Raw genomic sequence first — 26,263 nt, 5'->3', positions numbered from 1 at the left:
TAATATTAATACTGTATAATATTATCATTATTAATTATCATTGTTCATAAAAACTTGGGTACCTGCAACGTAACAATTATTTGTCCTTTGACCTCGACGTGTGAACTTCTTTGAGAGGAAGGCACGAGACTGTGCGCGGTGAGGCGGAACCGATTTTGTGTGGCGTGTAGGCCAAGGCCTAGGCTAGTGTTCTTTAATTCCCATCCCCTTATGAATATATTACTGGTTTTCCAATTACTTGAAGTCAGTATTTGTTAGGTAAGATTCCGTTAGATTATTGTGTAACGCGTTCTGTAAATATGATCATAGGTTGATCAGTGTTTTTACTCACAAAATGTGCTGTGTTACTGCTTTCACTCAGTGCTTCCCTGGTCTGAGCCTAGCCTAGGCCCTACATACAATGCTGTGGTGGGCCAGGCTGGACCTAGGCCTAGGTTAGTAGTAGTAGTACTAGTAGTGTAGGTGCTGCGGTTGTGGTACTGCCTAGCCTAAGTTTGTGGGATTTTCCATTCATGTATACGGTTTTCAGGTTATTCGTGTGATATTGTACTAGGTTACGGTAGGCCTATTTCTATGCGAGAAATCAAAACAAATTTGACCAGACAGAACTTAACCTTACTTAAAAAAGGTCGTATTTTAGGCCTGCCTGCGGTTTATGTGGATCACATAATCTGACTGAGCTAGCCTGGACCTAAGGCTACGGTCTACATCTAGGACTGCAAAACAAACAACAGGCCCAAGCAGACTATTAGACAGGGTTCCAAGCAGTGATGGTAAGGGGGTGGGGGAATAATAGGCTTCCTGAATGCGGGTGCTATAGCTCCCTCAACCCCGTCTATCACCACCACTGGTCTTCCTGTTACTTGTGGGAGTCTCCCGGAAATTTGGATGACTCCTGCAACTGGATAAAAATCACCCGGAAAATAACCCATAGACCCAGGACTTCATTAAATCTGCATGTTTTTACTACGTAACTGTATTATTGTAACCCTTTTAAAAAATTAACATGACATTTGTCTTGACACTGAACTCTGTGTTGATTGGTGTCACCCTAAGTAGCAAAACAAAGTTAGATGTGTTGAGAAAGTTTCTTTAAATCTGTCTGATGGAAATTTTCCATGGGAGGGCATATTTTCACACTGTATTCCCTTTACTTTATACTCTTTGATTCTAGGCATCTGATTGGTTGAAAGTGGAGGAATAAAATTACTATACACAAAGTATAGTCACTCTCGCAGATGCATTAGTAATGTGTCTAAAAAGCCTGCTAAAGAGGAAAAAATTCAATCTAGACCCCCGGCCCGCCAAAGATTTTAGTCCGGCCTGAGCAACTTTTTCAAAAAATAAATCAATCCAAATTATAAATTCTTTTCTGTTTTTAGAAACACCAACTAGGAACCCCTATAGGAACCCAAAAAAGCTTTTTCTGAGTGTATCTCACAGTATCTAGTGGTGTAGGGTATTGATGTGGGGAGGGGAGACTAATGAGGATAATGGGTTAAGTGGGCTGCTGATATAATGTGATGTCTAACCATTTGTGGCACTAGAAGGCTCGGGGACATGTTATTCTGTTGAAAACACTGGTTCAAAAACTTATTTTTTAGTCTGAAAGTGCCATTTTCCAGGAATCTAGAGGTATCTGTGTTAAAAATTTGCTCACCTGGACTTCAACCACTGGTGAGTGGATATTTTTGTGGTAGTCAAATTTCTAGTGGCAGGGTAGGAGAAACTGGAATGCAAATGTTTTTTTTTTTTTTTTTGAATTCTAAAAATCTAAAAGTAAAATTCTAAAATAAAATGGAGAAGAAAAGAAACATCATATTCAAATTTAGGTCTGAGAGTACCTTTTCTGACCATCGAGAGGTGCCATAATAAATTTTCTTGCCTCAGCCCCACCATGCTGGGGCTGAGGTGGGATTTTCCCCCTGTCTATGAAAGTTCTTCCCTGGCCCCTTCTATTTCGAATTCACCTTTTTTTTTAAATGGGTGGGGTGGACATAGAAAAAAATGGAAGTATACAATTATGTTGGTCGGCCCGCCGCTGGTCTTACCAGATTGGAAGTGGCCCCCAGCTTAAAAAGGTTGAATACGTGGGATCTAGACTTGGCCTAGAAAGGCAGCTTTAATTGCCATTGTTACACTAGGCCTAGGTAAATAGATAAAACTTTGATCATACATCTAGTCTAGGGCTTTGTCCACACTCATTCTTTGATAAAAAAAAAAAACTGCTGTATGTCCATACATAGTCATGATGTGATGTCATCATGACATATTTAGACATGTTACATGACAGGACTTGTATGTTGAAACAATTTCCACCAAGGTTGAAAAAATTTCGACCATGAAAAGGCTCTTTTGTATAGCGCATCCTTCAGTCAATATACAACTATATATTCACGAATGATAATAAAATATTAATTGGTTTTGTATAATGTACAGTAAACCAATCAAAATCTTAATTTGAAATCTCAAGAACCAGTCAATATGATTTAAAGCTTATAAACTCACTCAAAATTAAACTTTTATTTTGATTTAAAAAAAAAATACTAACTCAGGAGTAAGCAACATTTGTAGTACTGTAATTGAACAATTAAAGGTGCAGTTAGCTGTATTTCAAATACAACTCAAAATCTACAGCTACAGTAATATACACTTTAATAAAAATGCAGTTGCATTTTTAAATTTCAAATTACTGTAGCTTCAACTAAAAATTACTATGAGAGTATCATACCAATTCTATTCTTAGCATAGAGTTAAATGTTTCCATTGTTTAGGTAGAGAAGAGCGAAGGAGTGTCCTTATTATTTTGTATTAATTTTGAAAATTCAGAAGTGGATTAATTGAAGCTGTTTTGAGATGGTATAAGTTGGTCTGTTAATTTGATGTGCTTGTAATCAATGTTTTTAAGTTGTGTTTCGGATACACCTTTGTTTAAAGTGCCACTGCCACTGATGTAAGTGTAAGTCCAAATAAATATTATTATTATTATTGTTAAATTTCTTGAAGCAAAGTATGATTTTGTAGTATAAGTCTCTGAGAACTTTTTTTAATGTGTGATTATTGATTAAAAGTTGATGTTCTTTTTAAAAATATATTAAAAGTTTTTTTTATTGATTTTTGGGTGGCATTCTTTAACTTAAGATAGAGAATTATTAATGATAAATGAATAATGATAATAATAATATACTTTCTTTTAACATGGAGACCCTTGATTCACCCAATTGGTGTTTTTCATTGTTCATTCATAATTTTAAAAAAATTAAAAACATAATGAATTAAAGAAAACTACAAAAACACAGCATCTTAACTACTACCAGTGAAACTATGTTGTGCCAGACACTAATCCGGTATTTCTAAGTTTCCGGGTGAATATTACTTACAAAATATTTTGTCACTGTTGTATCTATCATTGTAAATTTGTGAATATGTGTAGTGTAAGAATGTTAGTTGGTGGGAGTGGAGGGAAGAGTTGTAATGCAATGAAGCTATGGTCTATTTGCTTAATAGGATTTTCCAATCATCTTCTATTCAATGTACGTTATTTGTAACACAATAAATATTTTAGATGAAAAAATATAAACCTATTAATATTTTAATTATCCTTCCTTAACAGCCTCGTAGCACTTAGGTAAACAGTGCACTTTATGGTGATCCTATTAATGCTGATGGGAAATACCAAGTTTAATGTATACAAAAACTAGATAAATAACAATTGAGATAATACCGTATGATGATAAAAGAAGTTAAAATCACATGATTTCAATTTTTCAGATTTTAGCGACCAAGGCTGAATGAAAATAACCTTGAAATATCCACCATGTTTGGACAATTCAAAGAGAAACTACAGCTTGTACAGCACGATCTATCAGCCAGGTATGTACAACTGGTGTTTACAATCATTTTTTACATTGGGCAAAATGATATTAATGTGTTCACTGATAGGGACGTTAGTTCACGTCTGACAGGGTTCACTAAGGCACATCTGTCCAATTATTGTATTGCACATGTGTATTGCACATGAACAAAACATGAATTGCACATGAACAATTTAATTCCCTGGTAATGGTTCTCAGAACACAAACTCTTACCCTGGAGTTTCAGAGAAGGACCTGGAAGTACTGTAATGATCTGAAAATAAGTACTGATTGTTCGTGTTTCACTATAGTTGATGGAAATGATTTTCATTATGGTGGTGCCCTTTATGCCTTGAAGTATGGGTTGGAACTAGGAAAAAGGCTTGGCAGTCAGCAGAGGTGCTTATTCCCAATTTATGAGGCTCTAGGGGTGGGGGAGGCATTTATTCAAGGCCGCTGTTTATTCAAATAATACGGTATATACTGTAGCTGTTTTGTGTATACACTATTTTTGCCATATAACAAAATTGAAAATTAAGGCTCTTATAAAAAATAATATAGTCATAAAATTATTAATGGTAGTTGAAACAATGGGTTCAATAATGAGAAGAAGTAATATTGCAATAATAATTAATAATTAGTCCTAAAGTACAATAATATTTACAATAATAGTCCCACTAATGGCCATTTAATGTAGTAAAATGAAAGTAATGCAGCATTGTATAATAAGTGAAATAAGAAGTCAAAGGGTATAAATATAAAATTATTATAGTTGTTTATATTTGTGACATTATGAATCAAAATTCAAATGAAAGTGACACAAGGCATTCAGTGTAATTCACATGAATCACAAGGGCTTGTATCACTTTCTTCAGGGTTGGTTTCATACTGTCTTGCGTCAAACTTAAGGCCTGTCCACACTATCACATTTTTTGTGACAAATTTGTATATTGTGACAAATTTGTGTCATGTGCCCATATATGGGCATAATGATGTAATACTACACAAATCTTTCAATTGGTTTACTGGTCTCCCAAGAATTCCAGATTTGGTAAATATATTAATTTGGTATTAATATAAATTAAAGTACAAGATAATGAAAGAAATGATGAAAAGAGTTTTAAAAAATGACAAATTACACCAAATGTGGGAATATCAGAGTTATTTGTCACATAAAATTTGATAGTGTAGGCAGAGCTTCATTTTTGTTCTCTAATATTGATGTGACAGTGTGTATATATTCTATTTTTTTAATTTAGTTTCAAGTCACTGACCACCAAAGCAAGAGAAGTCGGTATTGGAAAACGGTAACTACATTTTCTTTACAAATGATAGCACCATAAATTAGCACAAACTGCTTAATAGTAGCTCCCCTTTTTAGCAGCTATCCAAGAATCACTTTCATATACTGTGTGATGATTATAATTATGTTGATCGTAAGCATTAATTTTAGGTTTGATAATCAGTAACGGATCCAGGAATCTTGGCCAGCTGTCTCCCCCTTCCCACTTGAATCCAACACTGATGATTAAAATTGTTCTATTTCAAAAATGTTTATAAGGGGGTAACTCTTTCGTCTAGATTTGTATTTGAGGGCGCTCTACGATTAAAATCACAAAATGCTACAAAAGATTTAAAGTACAATCAAGAATTACGGTATATTATGGAAAACTTAAATCAATAAACTATATGATATAAATGTCATACGATGGTGAGGATGATTATGGTGACTGTGCATTTAGTTTAGGTTTTTTTTAATCTCTTGATACTTGGCAAGAATGCAAAGGATATTACCACCAAAAATGCAACTTGTTAAGTTTGATTTATATGTTTTTTAATGGTTGTATTACATAACAAAAATGAAATGGGTTTTTTGTGTTTGTGTTGTGCATATCTAAATATATTATCGGTGTAGCTTTGTAGTGTCTAAAATTTGAAAAATGCATCAATTCTATTCAGTTCAACGAGAGGGGGGCGTAGGCCACAAGAGTAAAAAAAAAGGAGGGTAAAAATATGCCAGTCACTTGGATGGCTCTTTGTAATTGTTTAAATCAGATAACAATAAACGGCCACAGCTTATGACCTCCACTTGGGTCCTGTTGCTCGATTAGGCGGTACTCCAAATCCTTGCTTTCAGGGCCCAGGTAGCTGTAAGTCTCGGGTCGCAATTCCACTCTTGGCAAACCAGATGTTATACAATTACAAACAGCATACAACATTGATTACAAAATATGAAACCTATGGATATAAATTTCAAGTGTATGGGACCGGTTCTGGCAAAATCAGCAGTTTGCAGGAAAAATTTTGAATTGAGTTTTTGGTGGTTTTTTTTAGATTTTGCAAGAATTCGTCTTTAAAACAGTTTTTATTTGATGGAAATTGGTTGAGTATTAGTGAAGTTATAAATATTTAATTCATTGGATATCAGACATGTAGGTTTTGAGAAAACAACTTCCAAAGATTCCTAAAAATTAGTAGGATTTGTATCTTACACATAATTTTAATATACTTTTCATTTAGATTTAGTGATTGATAGTTTGCAGAAATGTTCTTCATTTTATAAAATGCAAAAACATGAAAAAGTTCAAAATTCTGATTCTTTCGTTTTGGGCACTTGTGGGAAATTAGAAATTGCGACAAATGGTGGGCTTTGCCAGAGCCGTTCACAAATAGTCAGAGATGTCATTATGATTTACGTTAATAATTTGACCTTAATCAGATCATCAGTAGAAATGATAGTGGCCTAAACTAAAGCTTGGTTTCCATACAATCGCTACACGCTATCGCCAACTGCTTTAAGTGATATAATCGGTGGAATCAGGGAGCCTTCCTGATTATGTTGGAGATTGCACTAAAAACACTGTAGCGACAATGCAGCGATTTTATGGAGACTATTCTTGAATGTCAAAATATTTACGCAATTGCATCTCTGACTGTAAATAGAATTTATTTATTTATTATATCTATATTATTTGTTTTTAAACTTTATTAATTTTACATTTAAGCAATACTGGGTAATTTTAAAATTAAAATTAGTATGAATGTTAAAGTAGTGAAGATACAAAAAAATATAAATAATAAGAGTAATTAGCATCCTGAGTGCTTAGTACAGCTTATGCTGTAAATTCCATCATAAGTCATTAGTCCTTTTAAAATAAAGCATTTCATTGATATGAGCTAATAAGTCACTTGTAAATTCAGATATGCTGTTTCTGTGTCAGAGGTCAGTATATACTGTATTTCACAAACAATTACACAACTGCTGGCATGACTTACAACCGTCTGTATTTATTTAAAGAGTCATATGATGATGATATCATTACATATATCATATCATATCACATATTTTCACCATAATACGAATAATAATTATGCAATTATAGTCAAGTTCTGAGGACCCTGTAGAAAATGGAGGCCGAAGGAACCATTTTTTCCTGAAAAAAAAAATTGCATGAAGCCTGCATGGCTGAAGGCAATATTTGACTATGAGCTTTTTGGCACTTAAGCCGCAAAAAATCGGTGGGACTGTATCGAATTAGGGATTGATCGGGGATAGGAAAATTCAGTGCAAATTCCTTCTATTATAATATGTTAGCATTTCCATATAATTAATTGACAGCCTTTAGAGTTTTGGAATTTTCACATGACAGTTCGCTAGGTTGCATGGATTAACCTATACTAATTAATGAGTATACTTTCCTTAACACTTGCTGGTACTGAACGTGAAAGGATAAACTGTGAATATTGTCATCCATAATCATTATCATTATTATCACGTACAAATATTCGACATGAGTAGGGGGATACCCGGTCTACTGGAACAGACAACCCCTGTGGTGGACGACGAGAGTTGCTGGTACTTGGTTACTGGGTAGCACAGACACGAAGGGAGCCTTAGGGGTGAAGAAAGTCATTAATCGAGTTCCTAGTCCACATATCAAGCGCCCTGAGTATCAAGATATTAGAGGGATAGGGCGCTATATAAAAATACACTATTACATACAATAATAGTAAAATTATTGCTTATTTATTAATTGTAATTATGGTGTGTGATTTTTGGTTAAGGTGCCTTTCTTTTAATTCCAGGGCCTTAGGTTCAGATACATTTATGTTCTGGGATATAAAGAATGTATTTGTCATAAAAGAAGGATTTTATAGTAATATTTTGTTTAGATTTTGTATAAATAATTACCTCATTATTCTTTCAGAGTTACAACAGATTTTAATGAGTGTCTTCCAGACAGGTATGTTTAAAATCATTAGTCCTAATGTTCTATTCTCCACTATATGCTATGACATGTGATGTGCTGTATGTTGTGTGGTCATGTATTCATTCATTTTTTCATGTGCAAAAAGTCAATTGCAAAATGCCATTCATTGAAATATTGAAAAAAAAAATAAAATTTACAGATTGTTAATTAATTATTGGAAAACACAACAATTTGGCATGTAAAATAAGATCGACTTACAAATTATCGACTTAGGCACAGTCAACTTTGGCATGTTTAACTGTATTTCCATAAAAAACTATACATACTGTAGAATTTGTTTTTGCTCTGAAACACTATTACATAAAACACTAAACTAAACAACACAAAATATGCCTACAGACTTCGCCATGTCCCTCTTGTACAATACCGTTAACTAGCGTTAAGTGCCTGAACGGCTGCTGGATATAGGCTGTTTCGGTACCTGTTTGTATGGTACATATTTGTTTGCCTGCTAATGTGTTAATGTTGTATTCTGTTACATGTTTGTTTTTTGGATTACCAGATTTTTTTGTGTGAAAAAATTCAAAGTAGACCCATGAAAGCCCAACAATGTATTTCTAGTGGGTCTTTCTAGTGGTGAAATACTTGATTTTGAGATGGTTGGGCTTGTGCAACACAAAGGAGTATTTTTTGCCTACTCCTAAATGATATGCAATCAGCTTGTTTTGTGTTATAATGTAATGCTATTCTGCTGTCTGCTATTATGTTATATTGTATGTGTTGACCTTGTTGTGCTATAATTTTATGCTGTCTGCTATTAAGAGTATTATTTATGCTCTTGCAATAAGTGTCGTCTGCTATGAAGATGAATGTTGACTACTGATGGTTTAAGATTCTTTGAAAATTCATAGCACATACAGCAGAATTTAAATTGTCGCTGGATATTTGAAAATGTAATTGGACTCGAGCCAGTCTTAATGTTTTCAAATTAGTCTGTAGTGTAATTTTTTAAAGGTACATTTGGTGTAATTGATGTTGTCCAAAACCGACAGATATGGGGACTTCATTTTTACTTTCCATTGGAGTTCTATGGTTTCCATGTTGTTTCTTCTCACCCAGGGATATAACATGTGGATACTGATCCAGCAGCCGATCTAGGAATTCAGAATAGAGGGGATCAGAGAGGGTCTTTTAGAGATCGGGGCAGGGCTCACATCTAGATGTGTATAAGAGACAGGATTTGTATCTTTCCCCTGTGATAAAAAATGGCTGTGTATGTGTACAGAGCAGTGCAAATTTCTTTTCATATTACTATACACCTGTCTCAAGTGCTATAACTTTGTATACTGAATGCTATCTAAATGTTTAGATTATTATTTAATCATTTATCACTGATGCATGTAATTCTGTCATATATGTTGGGAAGTCAGAATCAATCTTTTAAATTAAGATCAATATTTATTGATAATGTAATTCATCTTTTGTAAATGCATAATAAATTATAAAACAGTAATATATCGACATATTTTTTAACAGTTTGTGTCCTCATGCTTAGAGTTATGAACATGAAGGAGCATGATGAGAAAGTATGGCTTGCTCAATTCCGATATGAATAAGTGATTTTTAATTAATTTAAACTCATGCAATTTTTTAAACACAAAAGTGCGAGGGAGAACCTAGGGTGGGGGAGGAATTTTTTTATTTAATCAACTAAATCTGTAGATGCCCAGAAAGAATTTAAAAGGCTATTAATGTAGCAGTACTTAATAATAATACTGTAATATATATTATTATTAACGATTTGAGCTAAGTATCTAACCCATCTGTACAAAAACTCTTGTGGCAAAACCTGCAAAACATTGAAAAATGTTTAATTCAGTGAAATTAATACTTTAGGATCATATTAATAAAGGTCTAATAATGTTTATTTAGTTGAATTTATCTAGCATATGCTTTCTGCATCAGTACATGATTATCATGATCTCTCCCATGTGGCCTACATTCATGGTTTAAGTTTGCCTATTTTCCATGGTACAATAATTTTTTACATAGTGTATGGTTTGATTTTTTTTAGGTTTGTGTGCAAAATACCTCATTTTTTCATCACCGTGAAGATTTCGGCTCCCCGCAATGGAAAAACTGTTCTTTGATCCTTCCCTACCTGAATTATTGCAACTTGGTCTGGTCCAATACTTACCCTTCCCATCTTAATAAACTGTTACTCCTTCAGAAGAAAGCCGTTCGAATTATGTCGGGTGCACCTCCGTGAGCCCACACCGATCCTTTATTTTCCTCCCTTGGTCTTCTAAAAATTCATGACATCAATCATCTTCAGCAATGCGCTTTTATTTCTTCATGAGTAAATTTCTCTCCCCCACCCTTCAATTTAAATCATTACTTAATTTTAATTTTGATTATCATAGTCATTTTACCTGCTCTTCAAATCATCTTTATATTCCCTTTCATAGAACCACTTTTTCCAGCACAATATTCAATATACTGGTCCTAAGCTATGGAACAATCTCCCTCTCTCCATTTATAATTCCTACTCTAAAAAAAACTTCTGTTCAAGACTGAAAAAACATCTCTTATCAAGTTATGCATAATTTTCCCCTTTTTACCCATTCTCGATCTCCATTACCAACTTGTTACATTTTGTTTTTGTCCAAAAATTATAAAAGAAAAAAAAAATTGCATTTCTGAGCATCCTCGTGTTGTCTGCCTTGTCTCCTGTTGTCCTGTCCCCTGTCGTCCTGTCCTGTTCTGGCTTTGGATTTTCTGTGTGTTCATTTCAGGGCATCCCTACACAAGCTCCGCTTCCAGGGTTTCGCCCATCAAACTTGGATGGTTATTTATTATTTTATATATGCATTATTATTATTTTTGAGAAGTAAATGTTCTTTGAACTTGAACTTGAAAATTGAATTGTACAGTTATTGAAAATTGCTTTCGTAAAACAAAGGTTAATTAGAACCCAAAGAAAGTTACTTCAAATTCAGTACTAAGTATGAAAAATTAAGGAATTCCTTGAATCAATGAACCCTAATAAACTAGACAAACTGAATGTTTAATAGGAGTATTCTATTTTAAAGACTGAAGGAATGAAATTAGATGTACAGTAAGCCTACGGCCAGGCAGAAGGCTGCCGAGGCCGCCTACTAGCCTAGTCTGGAGCCTCATTTGGAATAAACGTCTCCCTTAAATAAATGCGCCCTGGGGCGTTTATTTGTTTCTTTGAATAAACGCCCCCTAAACGACTGTTAAAAAGTCTAATGGAAGCAACATAATTTTCAGCACATTCTATTAAGTCATGTTCTCACGATCACACCTATCTGATGCAAGTTAATGAGAAATCCAGTCAAGGCCGCATCACATTTATAATGTTCTATTTCAGTAGATTTTTTTTAACCTTGGTTGGGAATAGTGAGTCTTTATTGTCACACAATAACACATTGTTAAGGTAATTATGTGTTGTACAGTAGTTACACATTAATTTTACAGTGACGTTAAGGAGCATTTATTTGAGTAAATAAGTATCCATTTTATACCAAAAAAAAAAGAACACCTCCCACGAATAAATGTCTCCCTCGAATAAACACCCCTCAAATACCCTTATCAACAATAAACAGCTCTGGGCGTTATTCATTTAAGTATTTCTTTTAAGTTTATTTTTGAATGAGAATGTACATAACTTGATCGTTAAGGTGTTTGCATGTTAGACAATATTTTCTCACAAACAAAAAACCACTCTACTTCTAAAGCCTCATAAGAAGACTTTAGTTAAATCATTTTATGTGTATGTTTGTTTTGTTATTGGCAGCATCTATCCATCTTGTAATTGGCAATGTACTTGTAGTCGCTGTTGGATGTGTATTAAAGAATAAAAAAGCAAAAAGTTAATGATTGCTCTAGGAAAAGGTATCTGCAACAAATTGAAAACTGCCAGTTAAACTGTATGTGTCTAGACAGTCTTAAAGTAGATGTACTGTAAATGGATGGAGGATAAACTGCCACAGTTGGCCTACCATTAAAAGCAGTAGCGGATTCAAAGGTTGCGGGTGGGGGTGGTCCAGCCAGCTTTTCCCCATCCCACCGAAATTACAAAAATATAAAGAGAAAAAAAAGAAAATTATATTCAAAAAGAATGCCATTTCCGGCCATAGTATCATTTATTATTGGTGTAGATCCTCAATCTGGGAAAGTCCCTCTCTGGGCCCCACTCTATTTCAAATTCTTGGATCCACCACTGAAAAATATAGTTGACGGTTTATATATCATTGTCCACAAGACATATTTTCTATTTCATCTATTTCAATACAAGAAGTAATTACAAAACCGCCGGTTTACTACATGCATTTAAATATTTTCTATCTTGTAGTAGACATAAATGGATTGATGATATTTGTCCATAAGACATATGTTCTATTTCTTTAATTGCTGTAGAAATGGAGATCCACAACAAAATGCAATCAGTCTATTGAAAACTGCCTGACATTAACTTTTATGTATCTAGACAGAATGACCTGGAAATGATTGCAGGGTCACTACAATACAGCTGATAATGATATGCGCCAGATCAAGTAGCTGAGACGGTCATGTGATCAGCTCAGGTGAGCTGATGTCTGGCCTGTGCAACGACATGCTTGTTTGCACGTAGGCTGCTGTAAGGCAATCTCTATGAGGCTTAACCTAGTTTTATGCTGATATTATTTTCATAGAATTAGAGTATTAAAGATATTTACAGGTTTATTGAGGCCTTACCATTTGATTGACATAAAATATGCAACAGTTGCTATTTAAAATGACATGTGAAAATGTTTGTTGATGTTGGTCAGATTGTATCCTAGAGATTTAGGTGCTGCCAGTTAAAGGGGAGGGCAGTCAAGCAGGTCAAGCCTCTCTATAATATATATTATTAGGAAAACATGTATAACAAATATAAATATAATGTATGAAACATGCATATATTAACATGCAGGAAAACATATATAAATAAATGATAGTCTAATATATTATGTTTATTATTGATATGTTGGCGTTGTTATTATATTATTATGCTAAAATTGTAACAGTGTAAAGAAAAGAGGAATATTATTTAAACATGTACATGATTATTGTAATTAGGAAAAAGCTGTACCTAAAAAAAACTCCACAATAAATAAATGAATGATTAAAAATTTAGAATGACGACAATGATAATTATAATCAAATAGATTGCGTCTGCATATAGTTGCCTTGAATAGCTTAGAACAAGAAAATGTTTTTTTGAAAATACATTTAAAAGCTGGACTGGAAAAATGTATGTACCGGTAATCGGGTGACTGGCAGTCAGAGGCACGACACGTTTTCACTGAGGCATTTTTCCTTTTGTCATTTACATAATTACTGCTAGGCTATAGAAAATAGCAAAAAAGAAAATGTTTCATGCTGGCGGCATTGTATAGATAATTTACAGGGTCATAGGCAAATTTTTCTCCGAAAGTCTATCAACAAGATTCATAGAAAACATTAAAGACATAAAATGGTGATTACATTTGTGAACTTAGATGTGATGTTTTTTTTCTTTCCATTCTTTGATTTTTATCTCAAGCTAGACAGAATAATCACTGATGACTTGCTTAATGCAGCTTTCATTATTGTATCCTGAATCTGAATTTTAGCTGATAAGCCCATAATCTGTCTTCTTGTAATTTAAAGAAGACTGTGCCATTATCTTTTAATGATTATCCAGGGGTCCATTTGTCACCTCACTGTCTGATTTATCATATGACAGATACAATTATGTAATTAAACTTTAAGTAATTAAACTTTCTTATTCTGTCTTTACATGTACAGTACATTATTTATGTTGGAGCGATGAGGCAAGATTTTTTTATTGCCTTGTTTTGCAACCTTATTTTTTAAAAAGATCGTCAGAGGAGGGCTGGAAAAACAATTTTTGTTTTCTTAGCAATTACTATTGCCAAAAACATAAAGATGAAAGAGAAAATGAAAATAATTTTTTTTGTGAATGTAAACAGTGTAGTAATGGGATAGTTAAATGCTTTAAATTTATATAATTAGGAAGAAATATACATAACTTATTTTTGGAGATTTTAAGGCAGCGGCAGGCCTGATAAAAATTAAACAAAAGCCTTTTTTTCTTTCCAATTTTTGTGGCAGCCAAAAATAAAATTTTGGCGGGTTTGATAAACAAGGTATGAAAAGTCTCGCCTGAAGAGGAATAAGTAAATAGGTTTATCAGTCCTGCTTCTGTCATCATTATTTGGGAGCTTTCGATTGCACGATGGTGGTAGGACGTAGAGTGTAATTAGGATGATGCAATTTGGCCAAATCTACATATGCAGAAAACGTAGGACACCCGGTAGGACAGTCATGCTTGAGTGATTCCGTTCTAGCGTCACGTCGTTGAACAGATCGAAAGATCCCTAATATCATCAATAGCATGATTATAATCACCATTATTATAATCTTCTCTTTGATCTGTGATGTACAGAGTGTCCCTTACTGACTTTGCTTCGATTACTGTAGTTAAAACAAGACTTTTTTATACCTTGTTTAAGGAACCCTCTTCCAACTGCGGATAATAGTGTTTTCGAATAAACATACAATTTTATTTTTGACCAGTTAATGCACCCTCTGCCACGAAAAATGGAAATTGTTAAAAAAAAAAACCGATCTGTTCCCATGAAGTCTCCAAAAATAATCATATATCAACTTCATTACTAATACACTGCTTTACATTTATTAATAAAATGTTTTTATTTCTCCTCTGGCTAGAGGATTTTGGCTAACTCGTTTCGCTAAATAAGAAAACACAATTTTATTTCTATTTTTTTCCGTCCTCCTCCAATAATCTTTAATAAAATTAGTGTGCTTGAAAGAAGATATTAAAATAGTCTAGCCAAAGGGTCAATAATGTATGCCAATCTCATGATAAATAAATAATTATTACATTTTAATGTTCGTCATGTAAAGCAATGTGTTTTTGCTATGTACGGACTTAATACATTCATAGAGAGCTGCAAAAACCCTTCACTTTGCTGAGAATTTAGCTAAGTGTAATGTGTCGGTCTTGTAAAGCGCATGTTGAACAAAGGCCTCTGCATTTCACATCTAAATGTGTAATTGGACCAAAGGCCTAAGGAACAGCTCCCTGGGGGAGTATTCTATAATATCGCAGCTACGGTATACTAATTACCACCGTCGTGAATGTTATGTACTGTATTCTCTATCTGTCTCCATCTGTAATGTATGCTAATAGCAGGATTATTTGAATGGATCATCATGAAATTTATAATATATTGTTTCCTAATAATAAATATACTATATAATTAATGCTTGCGGTACACCACGTAGATAGTTGTTGGTTGAGAATATCTCGACGTTTCGGTTGACTTGCTTCAACCGTCTTCAGGAGAATAATATATATTATATACAGATATATTTTTATTTTGGCGGGGAAAGCTCCCCTCTCACCCCCCACCTTGGACTTGCTTCAACCGTCTTCAGGAGAATAATATATATTATATACAGATATTATTCTCCTGAAGACGGTTGAAGCAAGTCAACCGAAACGTCGAGATATTCTCAACCAACAACAATAGTTCTTTTCAGAACTATCTACGTGGTGTACCGCAAGCATTAATTATATATTATACTTCGCCATGCAAACCTTCAAACAATAAATATACTGTAATCAACTAATGTAATTATTTGAATTATTTAAAAAAAATGAATAGTAATAATGATGAGAATAATGAACTAAAAGTTTTACATAAGATATTTTTTCAATGTGATCTTATTTTATTATTTATTTTATTTATTTCCAAAAATCAGCAAAATACGATAAAAATTCAGAAGACAAAAGACCGAGGATTACCTATTAAAAGCAAACTTAATCACTATCTAAATGGTTCGCCAGTGAACATTAAAGAAACAGACAAAATATTACAAACACAAACATAAAAAGGTGATTAAATTTCAGTGAGAAAAAAAACAAATTAAGAAAAATACAGTTTTCTTTGTAATAATAATGATATACAATTAAGGAATTGTATTTATTTTTTTTATGTAGTCCGATCAAAATCAAACTATGCAGATATGAAGCAGGTGCTGAACTTCTCAACAAGTAAGTCCTCTTAAAAATAATTTTATGTTCTGTGTGCTTATATATGATATTTCGGTTGAGCACATATTATTTCTACTCCGACTAAGATATGTATATTATAATGTAGTAATGTAACAGTAGCTATAGTAATATTTTAGCAGAAGTAAAAATAACTATAATAATAAGTAAAATAAAAAGTAGTTATAAAAACTATAACTTAACAGGTATACAATGGTCTCCCTCCAATTAAGACCACTTTTCTGTGGTCCCAAATTAACAAATGTCTTTTATCCTCAGGGGTTCCAAGGTGGGGGGTGAGAGGGGAGCTTTCCCCGCCAAAATAAAAATGATATGTACTGTATTTTTAAATAAGCTTTTTAGAGGCTTCGCCCCCCTGGAGCACTTTCGATATATTTTGATAAACTCTCGACTGCGCCCAGTTTGCTCCCGTCGGATCTAGATAGCCTAAAATGGCACGCTCAGCCTTAAATTTGAATACGATTATCTTTTTCTCTCCATTTTTTAAATTTTGAAAAAGAAAATTGGAGTGGGGTGGGGGTCCCTCCTGAATCCGCCGTTGATCTGGTTAATGGGCTTTCATAACATTTAATTTTATTTTGTTGCACATTGTGATACACGTCAATGACTTTTATATGATAATTGATGATAAAACAGTGAATTATGAATTTGCAGGATATGGGTTAATTTCCGGGATATTCTGGCTTGCTTGTGGGAGTGTGGGAGGCCGTCCCGATTTCCTGGAGACTCCCGCGAGTTCCAGGAGACTTGGGACCCCTGCATCCTTATTATTAGAGACCAAAAGCTGCTAAAGCCCCAAAAATGGTCTTTAATTGGAAGGAGACCTGTAATTTTAAAGGTATAACAGGAATTTATAATGTACTGTCCTAACTATGAATATAAGGTGCTGAGATAATAAATTAAGATAATGATGTATTGTTTAAATTATACTTGGAACGTTTTTTTATATACAGTAACATGCTATATTTTTATCATTTTTATTCCTTCTAGATTCCAGTCATCTTGGGTGGAGGTACATAATGACATTGAAACGTCAGCCTCAAGAGCAACAGTAAGTTTTTGAAAAGTAATGATAATATGGATGATGATAATAATGGTGAGGGTAAGGGGGAAAAAAATTCTTGTGTTTGCTACGTTTTCGGAAAATCTAAAAAATTAGTAGGTTGGTAAGAAAAGTTTTTTTTCCCCCCCCAAAAAATGTGTTTATGCCTAAAACAAAGACCATTTAAAAATCTATATTTAAAAGCAAAACAATCTCATTAACACTGTCCCATCAGCTGTGTGCAGCAAAGGTAGTCTTATTCCAGAATTTTTAGCTCATTAAAAAAAAAAAATTTTTGTTGCAGTTTTGTTGCAGGAAAAAAAAAAAAATAAATAAAATGCAGATCCTCAATTTTGTACATTTTGGGTTGGTCGGGTGTTGCTAACACAATATTTTTTTTTATTTGGCCTAATGCGAATGATAGGGTGAGTCAAGTGGAAGAGGCACCGCTACAAACCAGGGGGTTCCCCAATGTTCTGGTGTGAAATTGTGTGACCGTTAAACTAAAGCACCTTTTTATGCCCCCCCCCCCTCGAGAAGTCGACTCATATAAAACACTCTCATATGCAATAACGATGCAAGTTATTGGCTATTTTCCTACCTTTCAACTTAAAGGTAAAGAATTTTAACATAAAACATACTCAGTTTTGATTCAATTTATGAACTAAAATTCAGTGCTCAAAATAAAGCTTGATCTGATCTGTGTAAATCAATAACTCATTTTTCATGTTTGCCACCAAGAGACTCATTTTGTGATGACGCTTACCTCATATATTAAATTATTATTGATAAAAGTCTTGCAAAATGTATTTGCCCTCACTGGTATGTGAACTTAGGAGCCACCAATCTCCATGCATTAGCTATATATACTGAGGTCAACTTCGTAAAGATCAACATTGAATTCAGGAAAACCAAATTATGTTTTATTGCATTCACTCTGAGTCAGTGGTGTATCTAGGGGGGGTGCGGGGGGGGGGGTGGGGGGGGGGGGTAATTACTTGCACCTCCCACCCAGTTTCCCTTTCAAAAATTATGGTCAAGTAATTAAAAATCACCTTATTTTGCAAATTAGCGCCCCCTCAACTGATCATTGAGGAGCCACCACTTCACTGTTGCGCCCCCCCCCCCCATCAGCACTCTCATTTCAAGACTTCTAGATATGCCACTGCTCTGAGTTAAATTCATCTGATGCCTGTGAGTGAATATAATTAGAATTGTGTTATCAGTATGTTTATATGTTTAAAATGATCAGGAAGTCTTGATATACTAAATATTTCTATGGATGATTTAGGACTGTCTAGACTTTATTGATTGCAAATTGTTATAGATTTTATTACTTGGATTATATCAGGGAGTCACATGCCTTTTTAAGACTGTCGGAAAGTGACAGTGATCAATTAAGAAGAATAAAATAACAATAAATATATACAAGACCCCAACAGACGGTAACCATTTTACCTTTTTTTTTTGGGTCACCCTTGGTATCTTGTCTGTATTTTGATACTGAATAAAATCAATCAATACATAAAGGGAGCTGTGGTTGGGTTGATTATACCAGGACCCTGGGTTCATATCCTATAGAATCACAGAATTTCTTTAATTAAAAAAAAAGGTGAAATGCCTAAATATGGTCATGATGACATCACACCATGACTATATATGGGCATACAACAGTTTATTTGTTAGAAATTAATGTGATAGTGTGGACAGTGGTTTAGCCTCACATTGAGACCTATTTTGCAGAGCATCATATAGGTCAACATTGAATATTTATCTTATTGCATAATGGCTCGTCGTAGCCATGTGGCTGAATGGCGCAACATAGTTCCAAACATACCATGCCGTTGGATATAAAGGAATTTAAAATATATAAATCATGCCTTTGTGCCTGATGGCTGCCAATGATGGTTAAGTCACTGTCATGTTCTTCTGATGTAAGTAATAAGTGCTGTTGAGACAAAAAAACAAAAATGGGATAGATAAGTGTATTATGATGTATGTTTATAATGCTACTATCCTTAATAGGCAAGAGTCTATTTATAAAATGCATACAAACATGTAAAAGTAAAAAGAAAATCCCTAAAACACAACGGTTCACCAAGCCAAGCACATGCCTGGCAGATCGCCTAAAAAAGCCAGCCAAAGCTTATTGAGAGGATCACCAAGAAGAAACATATCTTTTCTTTTCTTGAATACCAAGGTGTTAATTTTTAGATCATTGAAAATAATAGGTAGGTCTTAGAGTATTTTTTTTACAGATTATAAAGATCTCATAATTGATTAATTAAGCCTCACAAATCCCTACATTATCCTATCTGGCAAATCCTGGTACCACCACTACTAGTTTAATTTGTTTAATGTATTTGCTGTCACTCAAAATACTAAAACTGTTAGATCAAACAGTTATATCGTAGTATTAGACTTTAAAAAGCCAAGTAAGATTTTAATTTTTGATTAACTAGTCTGGGACTGAACTTTTCAATAATAATAATACTTTGTTTGGTCGGATATTCAGGTTGGGTAGCCACAGTGCAACGCCACCTAACTTAACTACAACATACAGATACAACTCTCAATATGAGGGTCAATCGAGGAGCTTAGCGATCACACTCCAGTTTGAACCCGAGTCTTCAGCAAAAGAAGCAGCAACAATACCTCTCAGCCACTTATTCCACTTTTAAACAAATCTGATGGTATGCCTTTTACTTTGCTCAGGCTGTGGATGCACGTCTGCATGGTGTTCTCCAGGGCTATGAGAAGAGGACAGAATCTCTCCACCAACTGCACAAGCATCTGCAGGACCTGCCTACTATGATGCAAGACATTCAGAAAATGACAGTGACAGTAGGTAAGTATGCAAGTGTAAATGTTCCTGGGGGGGAGGCAAAGGTTGCAGCGCAGAGGCGGGTGAGATGGAGACTCATATTGGACACTCCATGCTCCCCAGGGGGCCAAGAGGATAAGTGGGTAGTAAGTAATATTGGACCCTCATTGTACACACACATCTACAAACCATGATGGTGTTTGATTATTAATTTTGATGATGATAAAGATGGGAATAGATGGTTATGTTGTTGATGATGATTAGTGGCTGAAGATGACAACATCAAAGATGACGATGTTGAATGTGGTGATGATAATGATGTCCATGTTGATGATAATGATGATAATAAATGCAGTAATATTTTTTTTTTTGATGGATATAATATGATAATTATTAAATAATGACATCAGCATGTCTTTGGGACAGGATACATAATCCAAAATGTCTTGGTTTTACTCAGGCATATAAGTAAGTATCTGGTGGTTTTCAAATGCCAATGCCCTGATTAATGTCTGCAATTATATGAAATACTCCCCTGAGGAGTTGAGAATGTCTTCCATATGTATTTGCCCAAATGACTTATGTACAGAAATAATGTAAATCACATGAAGAAATGTTGGCCATATATTCTATATAAATATCAACCATTTTTTTTTTGTAGGGCGATTAGAAGCTTTCTTTGAGGAACTAGAGTGCATGATAATCAACTTTGAAGATCTTGTTGAAACAGAAGAATTCAAAATGAACCAAATTAATAAACAAAAAGAGTTACAAAAATATAAAACACAAAAAGAGTAAGTATAACATGAGGAATATAATAATGTTGAGTACAAACAATAACAAATAGCAGGCGCTGTTACATCGATTGTATTATTAGCATGATGGTCATTGTTATATGATATATAATTACTTTTAAATTTTTCTTTCAATTTCAGTATTGAATATGCTAGAACAAAAGGTAAGCATGTTGTTGAAGCAAGGAGCCCATAAAGGCAATTTTCAAGCATTATCAATACCTTAACCACAGGTTATGATTGGCTGACCTCTCGGAGGTGCTGTAGACACTACGTTGTTTACTGGCAGTTAACTCTGTAAGAGTGGGTAAATCTGGCAGAGGTGCATGATGGGTACTACCACGAGATATAGGGGTGCCCTATTAGAAAACGAATAGAGTTTGAAAGTTGAGCGAAATTGCTCGAACATGCATCATAGAGATGAGATACTCTAACCGATTCCCCCAATCAGATAAAAGTAAACATTTTTTAAGGATAAGGCAGACACACACTCCTGCTGGGAGCCTATTTTTACAATTTTCTTGAAATAGGAATAGACCTCTAGAAAAAAAAATCCTGACTGGCCCACCCAGATTTTATATTATCACCATGCTTGGAAAACAATTTTAGTTTTGGCCTGATGGTAATTTATTTATTGCTTCTACTTTAAAAAAAAAAAATATTATTGCTGCTATTGTTTTAATGTTTTTCCTCTTTATCTTTTGCATATACCTGTAGTTAATATTATTTTATAACATTGCTTTTTATATTTCAATTTTTATCTGTTATCCAGCTCATCTTCAAGCTGAAAATGAGCAGATGTTTAAGGAGTTTGAAAAAGCTGAGGAAGCAAAGATGAAGGAAAGGCAACAGGCCTTTGAAGAGGTTTTTACTGCTGAAATGGATCACTATAAACAGCATGGCAAGGTTAATGGTCAGTATATTAGAAAAATATTTAGCTGCATTATGACATTTACATATATTACTGTACCTGTACTTTATACTGTATGCTAAATATTGTTTTTGGATTAAAATACTACTAATTATTGATAATAACATAATTATCTTATAAAGATCATTATGCCAATGAGGATTTTATTGGGTTTTATCCTGGTCATTCAAACTTATGTAGCTGCCCAGGAGTGGATTCCATAATTTGCATCCCTGTGGGATAGGCCTGGTCCCTATTATCAGACGATGAGATTGTCAGACCAAAAATAATAATTTACTTAAATATCCAAAATCCTAAAAGCACAATTTTGGCCATACTAAGCCATAAAAACTCTCCCCGGAACCCTACCAGATTTTTTGTTCTGGGGCCCTTACCCAAAGCTCTAGTCTGCCCCTTGGTTCAGACCCCCTGTCAGAAATATCAGATTTCTTATCGGCAAATTTCGGGAGCAACCACTGCTTATACAAACACAAGGACTGCTAATCCCTGATATTTTGAATTTAGCACAAGGTCGCTAACCCCTGGGTGTTTTGAATATTTTCAGAAAAAGTTGTCAGCAGAGATAAGAAATCAACTAGCTCTATAGATGACTTTGAGCTTCAAGTTGATGATAGTGACAGAATGGCTTTAGATGATTTCCTTGGAGCAGACATTACCACGACGACAAGGGTTTCAGGAAAAATACAAGAACGTGATGAGAATGATGAAGAGGAAGATGATACAAAGCCTACAAAACATGAAGAAATTAGTAATGAAAAAACACATCAAAAAGAGAAAGATGAAACTAATCAGGGAAAAGAAGAACATGATGAACAATCTATTTTGGGGCATGATGAAGAGAATGTCACACATGAAAAGAATGAACTTATAATTGAAGAAAAGAACGATAAGAGGTTGAGTGATAGTGAAGAGAAAACCGAGGAAGAAAATAGTAGAATTGAGGAGGCTGAAGGAATGGATGTGGAACACGAAGGTAACATATTTAACTTTAATAATATTGATACAAATTTATTATATATCTTTTTCTTTTTTGTTTAATCATCATATATTTTCTAGCATTTTACTTTTGAGTTGGCTCTGTTATTTTAGTTATCTATTTATACCAAGTGTAGGCGAAGGCCCTGATATAATCTTGCTCATATGAATATGGCAGAGGGCACATGTCATTTTATTTCACATGTGATGATGACTTAATCACTACAAAAATGTAGAGAATTAAAGAAGTCTGACGATGGCTGCAACATCAAACACAAGTTAAAATTGGTTATACAAAAAATATAATTACTACTGTATTAGTATGGTGTTTGTGATGAAACAATAAATTTTACACATACAGCATAGCAATTATATGCTATTTATTATAGCGATTTCATTTACACCACAGTGTCACCAGGGAGGCTTAAGTAATTAAATTAATTACACAAAAGCAATACAAACCATGAAATGCTCGCACCTAGGGCTGAAACATCACATGAACCAATCCACAACACGTCAGTAGTACCAGCCGGGGTATCTAAGCAATTAGGCCGGCTGTGAATGATCAGCTTGTATTCCAATCACAAGGCTAAGAACCTGTCCTATATGGGAAACACTACTGCACAGTATAGCCAAACTGCCTTTACAAATTATGATGTGTAGACTGCATGTGATGCACCATATACATAAATATACCATATCTTCCAATTTGTTTTATATATTTAGGTCATATATAAGACCAGCCAAACCAGTCACTCCTCGCAAAAAATAAATTAGTAATATATGGTTAAACAGTAAACTGAGAGCTATAAAATGGTAAAAGAATCATTTAAATCCGATATTTTGTTATGAAGTTACAGGAGTTTAAATATACAGCTTTTAGAACAGTACTGTATTTGAAAAATCAGCCTTCAAAGTTTATGATTTCCGGGATTTCTCGGGCAGAAACCATTTACAAATTGTTGTTTTAACATTGAAAATGGGGAAAATAACAACATTAGCATGATGTATGGTTATATAAAGGTTACTTTAGAGCAATGAAATAGATTTCCAACATGTTTTGGCTATTATCACTGACACACGATTTGTGACGAGTGACTGGTTTGGCTTTTTTGGCACATATAATTATTTTCCTCTAATAGATTTATTATTTACTTTTTCTTATTTTTCAGGTGATGGAAATGGAAATGAATGTGAAACTGACCAATCAACAAATTAAAAAAAAAACTTTAGTTTAGTTGCAGTGGCAATTAGGAAAAAACAAAACCAAATTGCTTTGCTCTTGTTTTAAATTCTCAGAATATATATTTGTAATACCACAATAATAAGTCAGACCAGATCAGTCAACATGTTTAAAGGTTAGGATGGTGGTTTTTTTTTTCATCATATTCCATAGAGCATGGTGCAGCTGTGACCCTCATGTTTACCCTAACCTCAAACGTATTGTACCAATGTTTGTTGGTGGAGTTGCCTGGAGACTTATGTGGGGTGACTAAGCCCAGCTTTGCTTGATATCTTAGGGTGACTAGAGGCTCTTCTGCCCAGAGGCTGATTGAGATGGGCCTACTGAGCGTGGTGCAGCTGATCTGTTGTCTATCAGTTCAATGGAGTATTGGTGCTACATACAGTGCCTATAAGGTTAACATCTCTGCACCAAGTACAGACTTGGTGCAGAGCAGATAATGGCTGTTCCCACGATATGCTGACTGTGAGGGGATGGCATGTAAGCAGGAAATGGAAAATTATAAATAGGTAAAATAAAGCATTATATGGATAAAAATATGGAACAGAAATATAAAATATGATATAAAATAAATATATAGTGAAGTCTGTAGCAAAGTCAAAATAAATATGCAGGAAATGTGGTATAGCTGTCTCTTATACACATCTCAAATATGTAAGTGGGCAACTGGAGTTCATCACTGATTTGTTTTTTTTTTTTTTTGGTGTCAAAATGTTTTACTTTACAATCAGTGCAGGTTTATTGTCTACTTGGCAGTTAACGTAAAAGATGGTTTTTAGCAGATTATAAAATCCACCATAAAGGTGCTATACTACCCACATGTAGCAGCAGGCATATTCTCATATAATTTTTTAAAATGAAATCTATAATTTTTTTAAATCTCTGTTCTGGTAATATTGGATTATTGGGTATCATATTATAATACTTAGAAATGTTTTAAAATAAATAATTGTTATATAGTTTTGCTTTCAGTAATCTGTATGATAAAACAATAGGTTTTCCAATATAAGTCTTCCATTGTATAATAATTATATATGTAATAAAATGCAAGTCTCATTGAAATATGTTATAAATGAGGATTATGGAAAGCATGATGGAAGATAGATGTACATGTGTGTGAATGTTCTACAAACTAAAAGTGTAGGCCTAGAGATATGTGGAACATTGTGTGTAAAAAAAAGCTGAATAAGCCAGTATTTTCCTGTAGACCAGTGTTACACAACCCACGGTCCACGGATAATTGGTGGTCCATCAACAATTTTTGAGTTAATATTCAATTTCCAAATGACAGATCATTTGATTTTTTGCCTCAACAATATTCCGCTCAAAAAGCTTGCTGCAGACAGTAGCAGAACTTGTTTTTCATAATTTATCTATGTGGCATAACCACTGGCGTAATTGATGCTCTCCCTAGGTTTAATTAATTAATAACTTAGAATATTAGTGGAGTGGTCCACAAATTTGTTCTTGGTGTAGCAAGTGGTCCCCTGGCTCACCCCTGGCAAAGAAAGGTTGCATAACACTGCTCTAGATTAAAAAAATCTCCACTCATAATTTGACTGTTTTATAATAGAGCACATTCCACCCAGTAAATGACAACTCTACTTGCTTTTGGAGGTAAAAATCTAATGAATTCAATCAAAAGGAATACATTTTTAACTTTGTTGCCTTGTGTCTGGTTTTGTGTACTGCCCTCTACATGATGGGGTATCATTTTATGCCAATAGTGTGCTGGACCAATTGATCAAAATTGAGATGCTCAATAAATATACAAATGTCTTTCATAATTAACTTTCATATATAAAAATAATATTTAATTTACATACATAATAAAATCAAATGGTGTTTTCTTTTAAATCATTATCATGGGTGATGGTATAGTTTGTTATGATTTCAGTTGTGCAATAAAAGCTAAATGGTCATCATAAAAATTTTCTTTTTTTTTTGTCTTCCTACTGGCCTAAGATCACCATGTCAGTCTTTGAGCCTAAAATGAGAATGTGCCTATGGTCAGAGGACTTACTCTCCCATCGGACATGTCAAGCCTAGATTTCCCTCTTCAGTCAAGTAGCGGGGAGGCAGGTGGCTTAGGCCCCCTGCCCACCGGCCAGCGCTCATCGGGCAGTCGGACCAAAAACAAAAGAAAAAAATAGCCCATGCCAAGCCAACACGTCTCTCACAGTTTGAGAGTGCCATTTCCGGCCATCCTGAGGTCCCTATTTTTAAAAATCTTGGGCATA

General features: G+C 34.1%; 1 protein-coding gene across 4 annotated transcripts; it reads left to right on the top strand.

Annotated features, from left to right (window-relative positions):
* Positions 1 to 106: 106 nt before the first annotated feature.
* On the top strand, positions 107 to 24,637 carry LOC117117207 (dysbindin-like). 4 transcript variants are annotated; one of them, XM_033261437.1, is made up of 14 exons: positions 145 to 258; positions 641 to 773; positions 2,830 to 2,959; positions 3,772 to 3,873; positions 5,114 to 5,161; positions 8,063 to 8,098; positions 16,143 to 16,196; positions 17,205 to 17,265; positions 19,972 to 20,104; positions 20,742 to 20,874; positions 21,016 to 21,038; positions 21,647 to 21,787; positions 22,350 to 22,778; positions 23,953 to 24,637. In XM_033261437.1, exons 4-14 carry the CDS (start codon positions 3,818 to 3,820, stop codon positions 23,997 to 23,999), a joined length of 1,161 nt encoding a protein of 386 aa, XP_033117328.1. In that variant the 5' UTR covers positions 145 to 258; positions 641 to 773; positions 2,830 to 2,959; positions 3,772 to 3,817; the 3' UTR covers positions 24,000 to 24,637. The 4 variants fall into 4 exon arrangements, with proteins under 4 accessions (XP_033117326.1, XP_033117329.1, XP_033117327.1 ...); XM_033261438.1 differs by lacking the exon at positions 641 to 773 and having other exon boundaries at positions 134 to 258; positions 2,830 to 2,953; XM_033261436.1 differs by lacking the exon at positions 641 to 773 and having other exon boundaries at positions 134 to 258.
* The last annotated feature ends 1,626 nt before the right edge of the window (positions 24,638 to 26,263 follow it).

Source organism: Anneissia japonica, unplaced genomic scaffold (genome assembly GCF_011630105.1).
Source record: "Anneissia japonica isolate Jap-2015-1 unplaced genomic scaffold, ASM1163010v1 scaffold287835_len3118868_cov185, whole genome shotgun sequence".
Taxonomy (NCBI): domain Eukaryota; kingdom Metazoa; phylum Echinodermata; class Crinoidea; order Comatulida; family Comatulidae; genus Anneissia; species Anneissia japonica.
The sequence above is the reverse complement of the archived record's forward strand: the minus strand, read 5'-3'. Positions and strand labels throughout refer to the sequence as shown.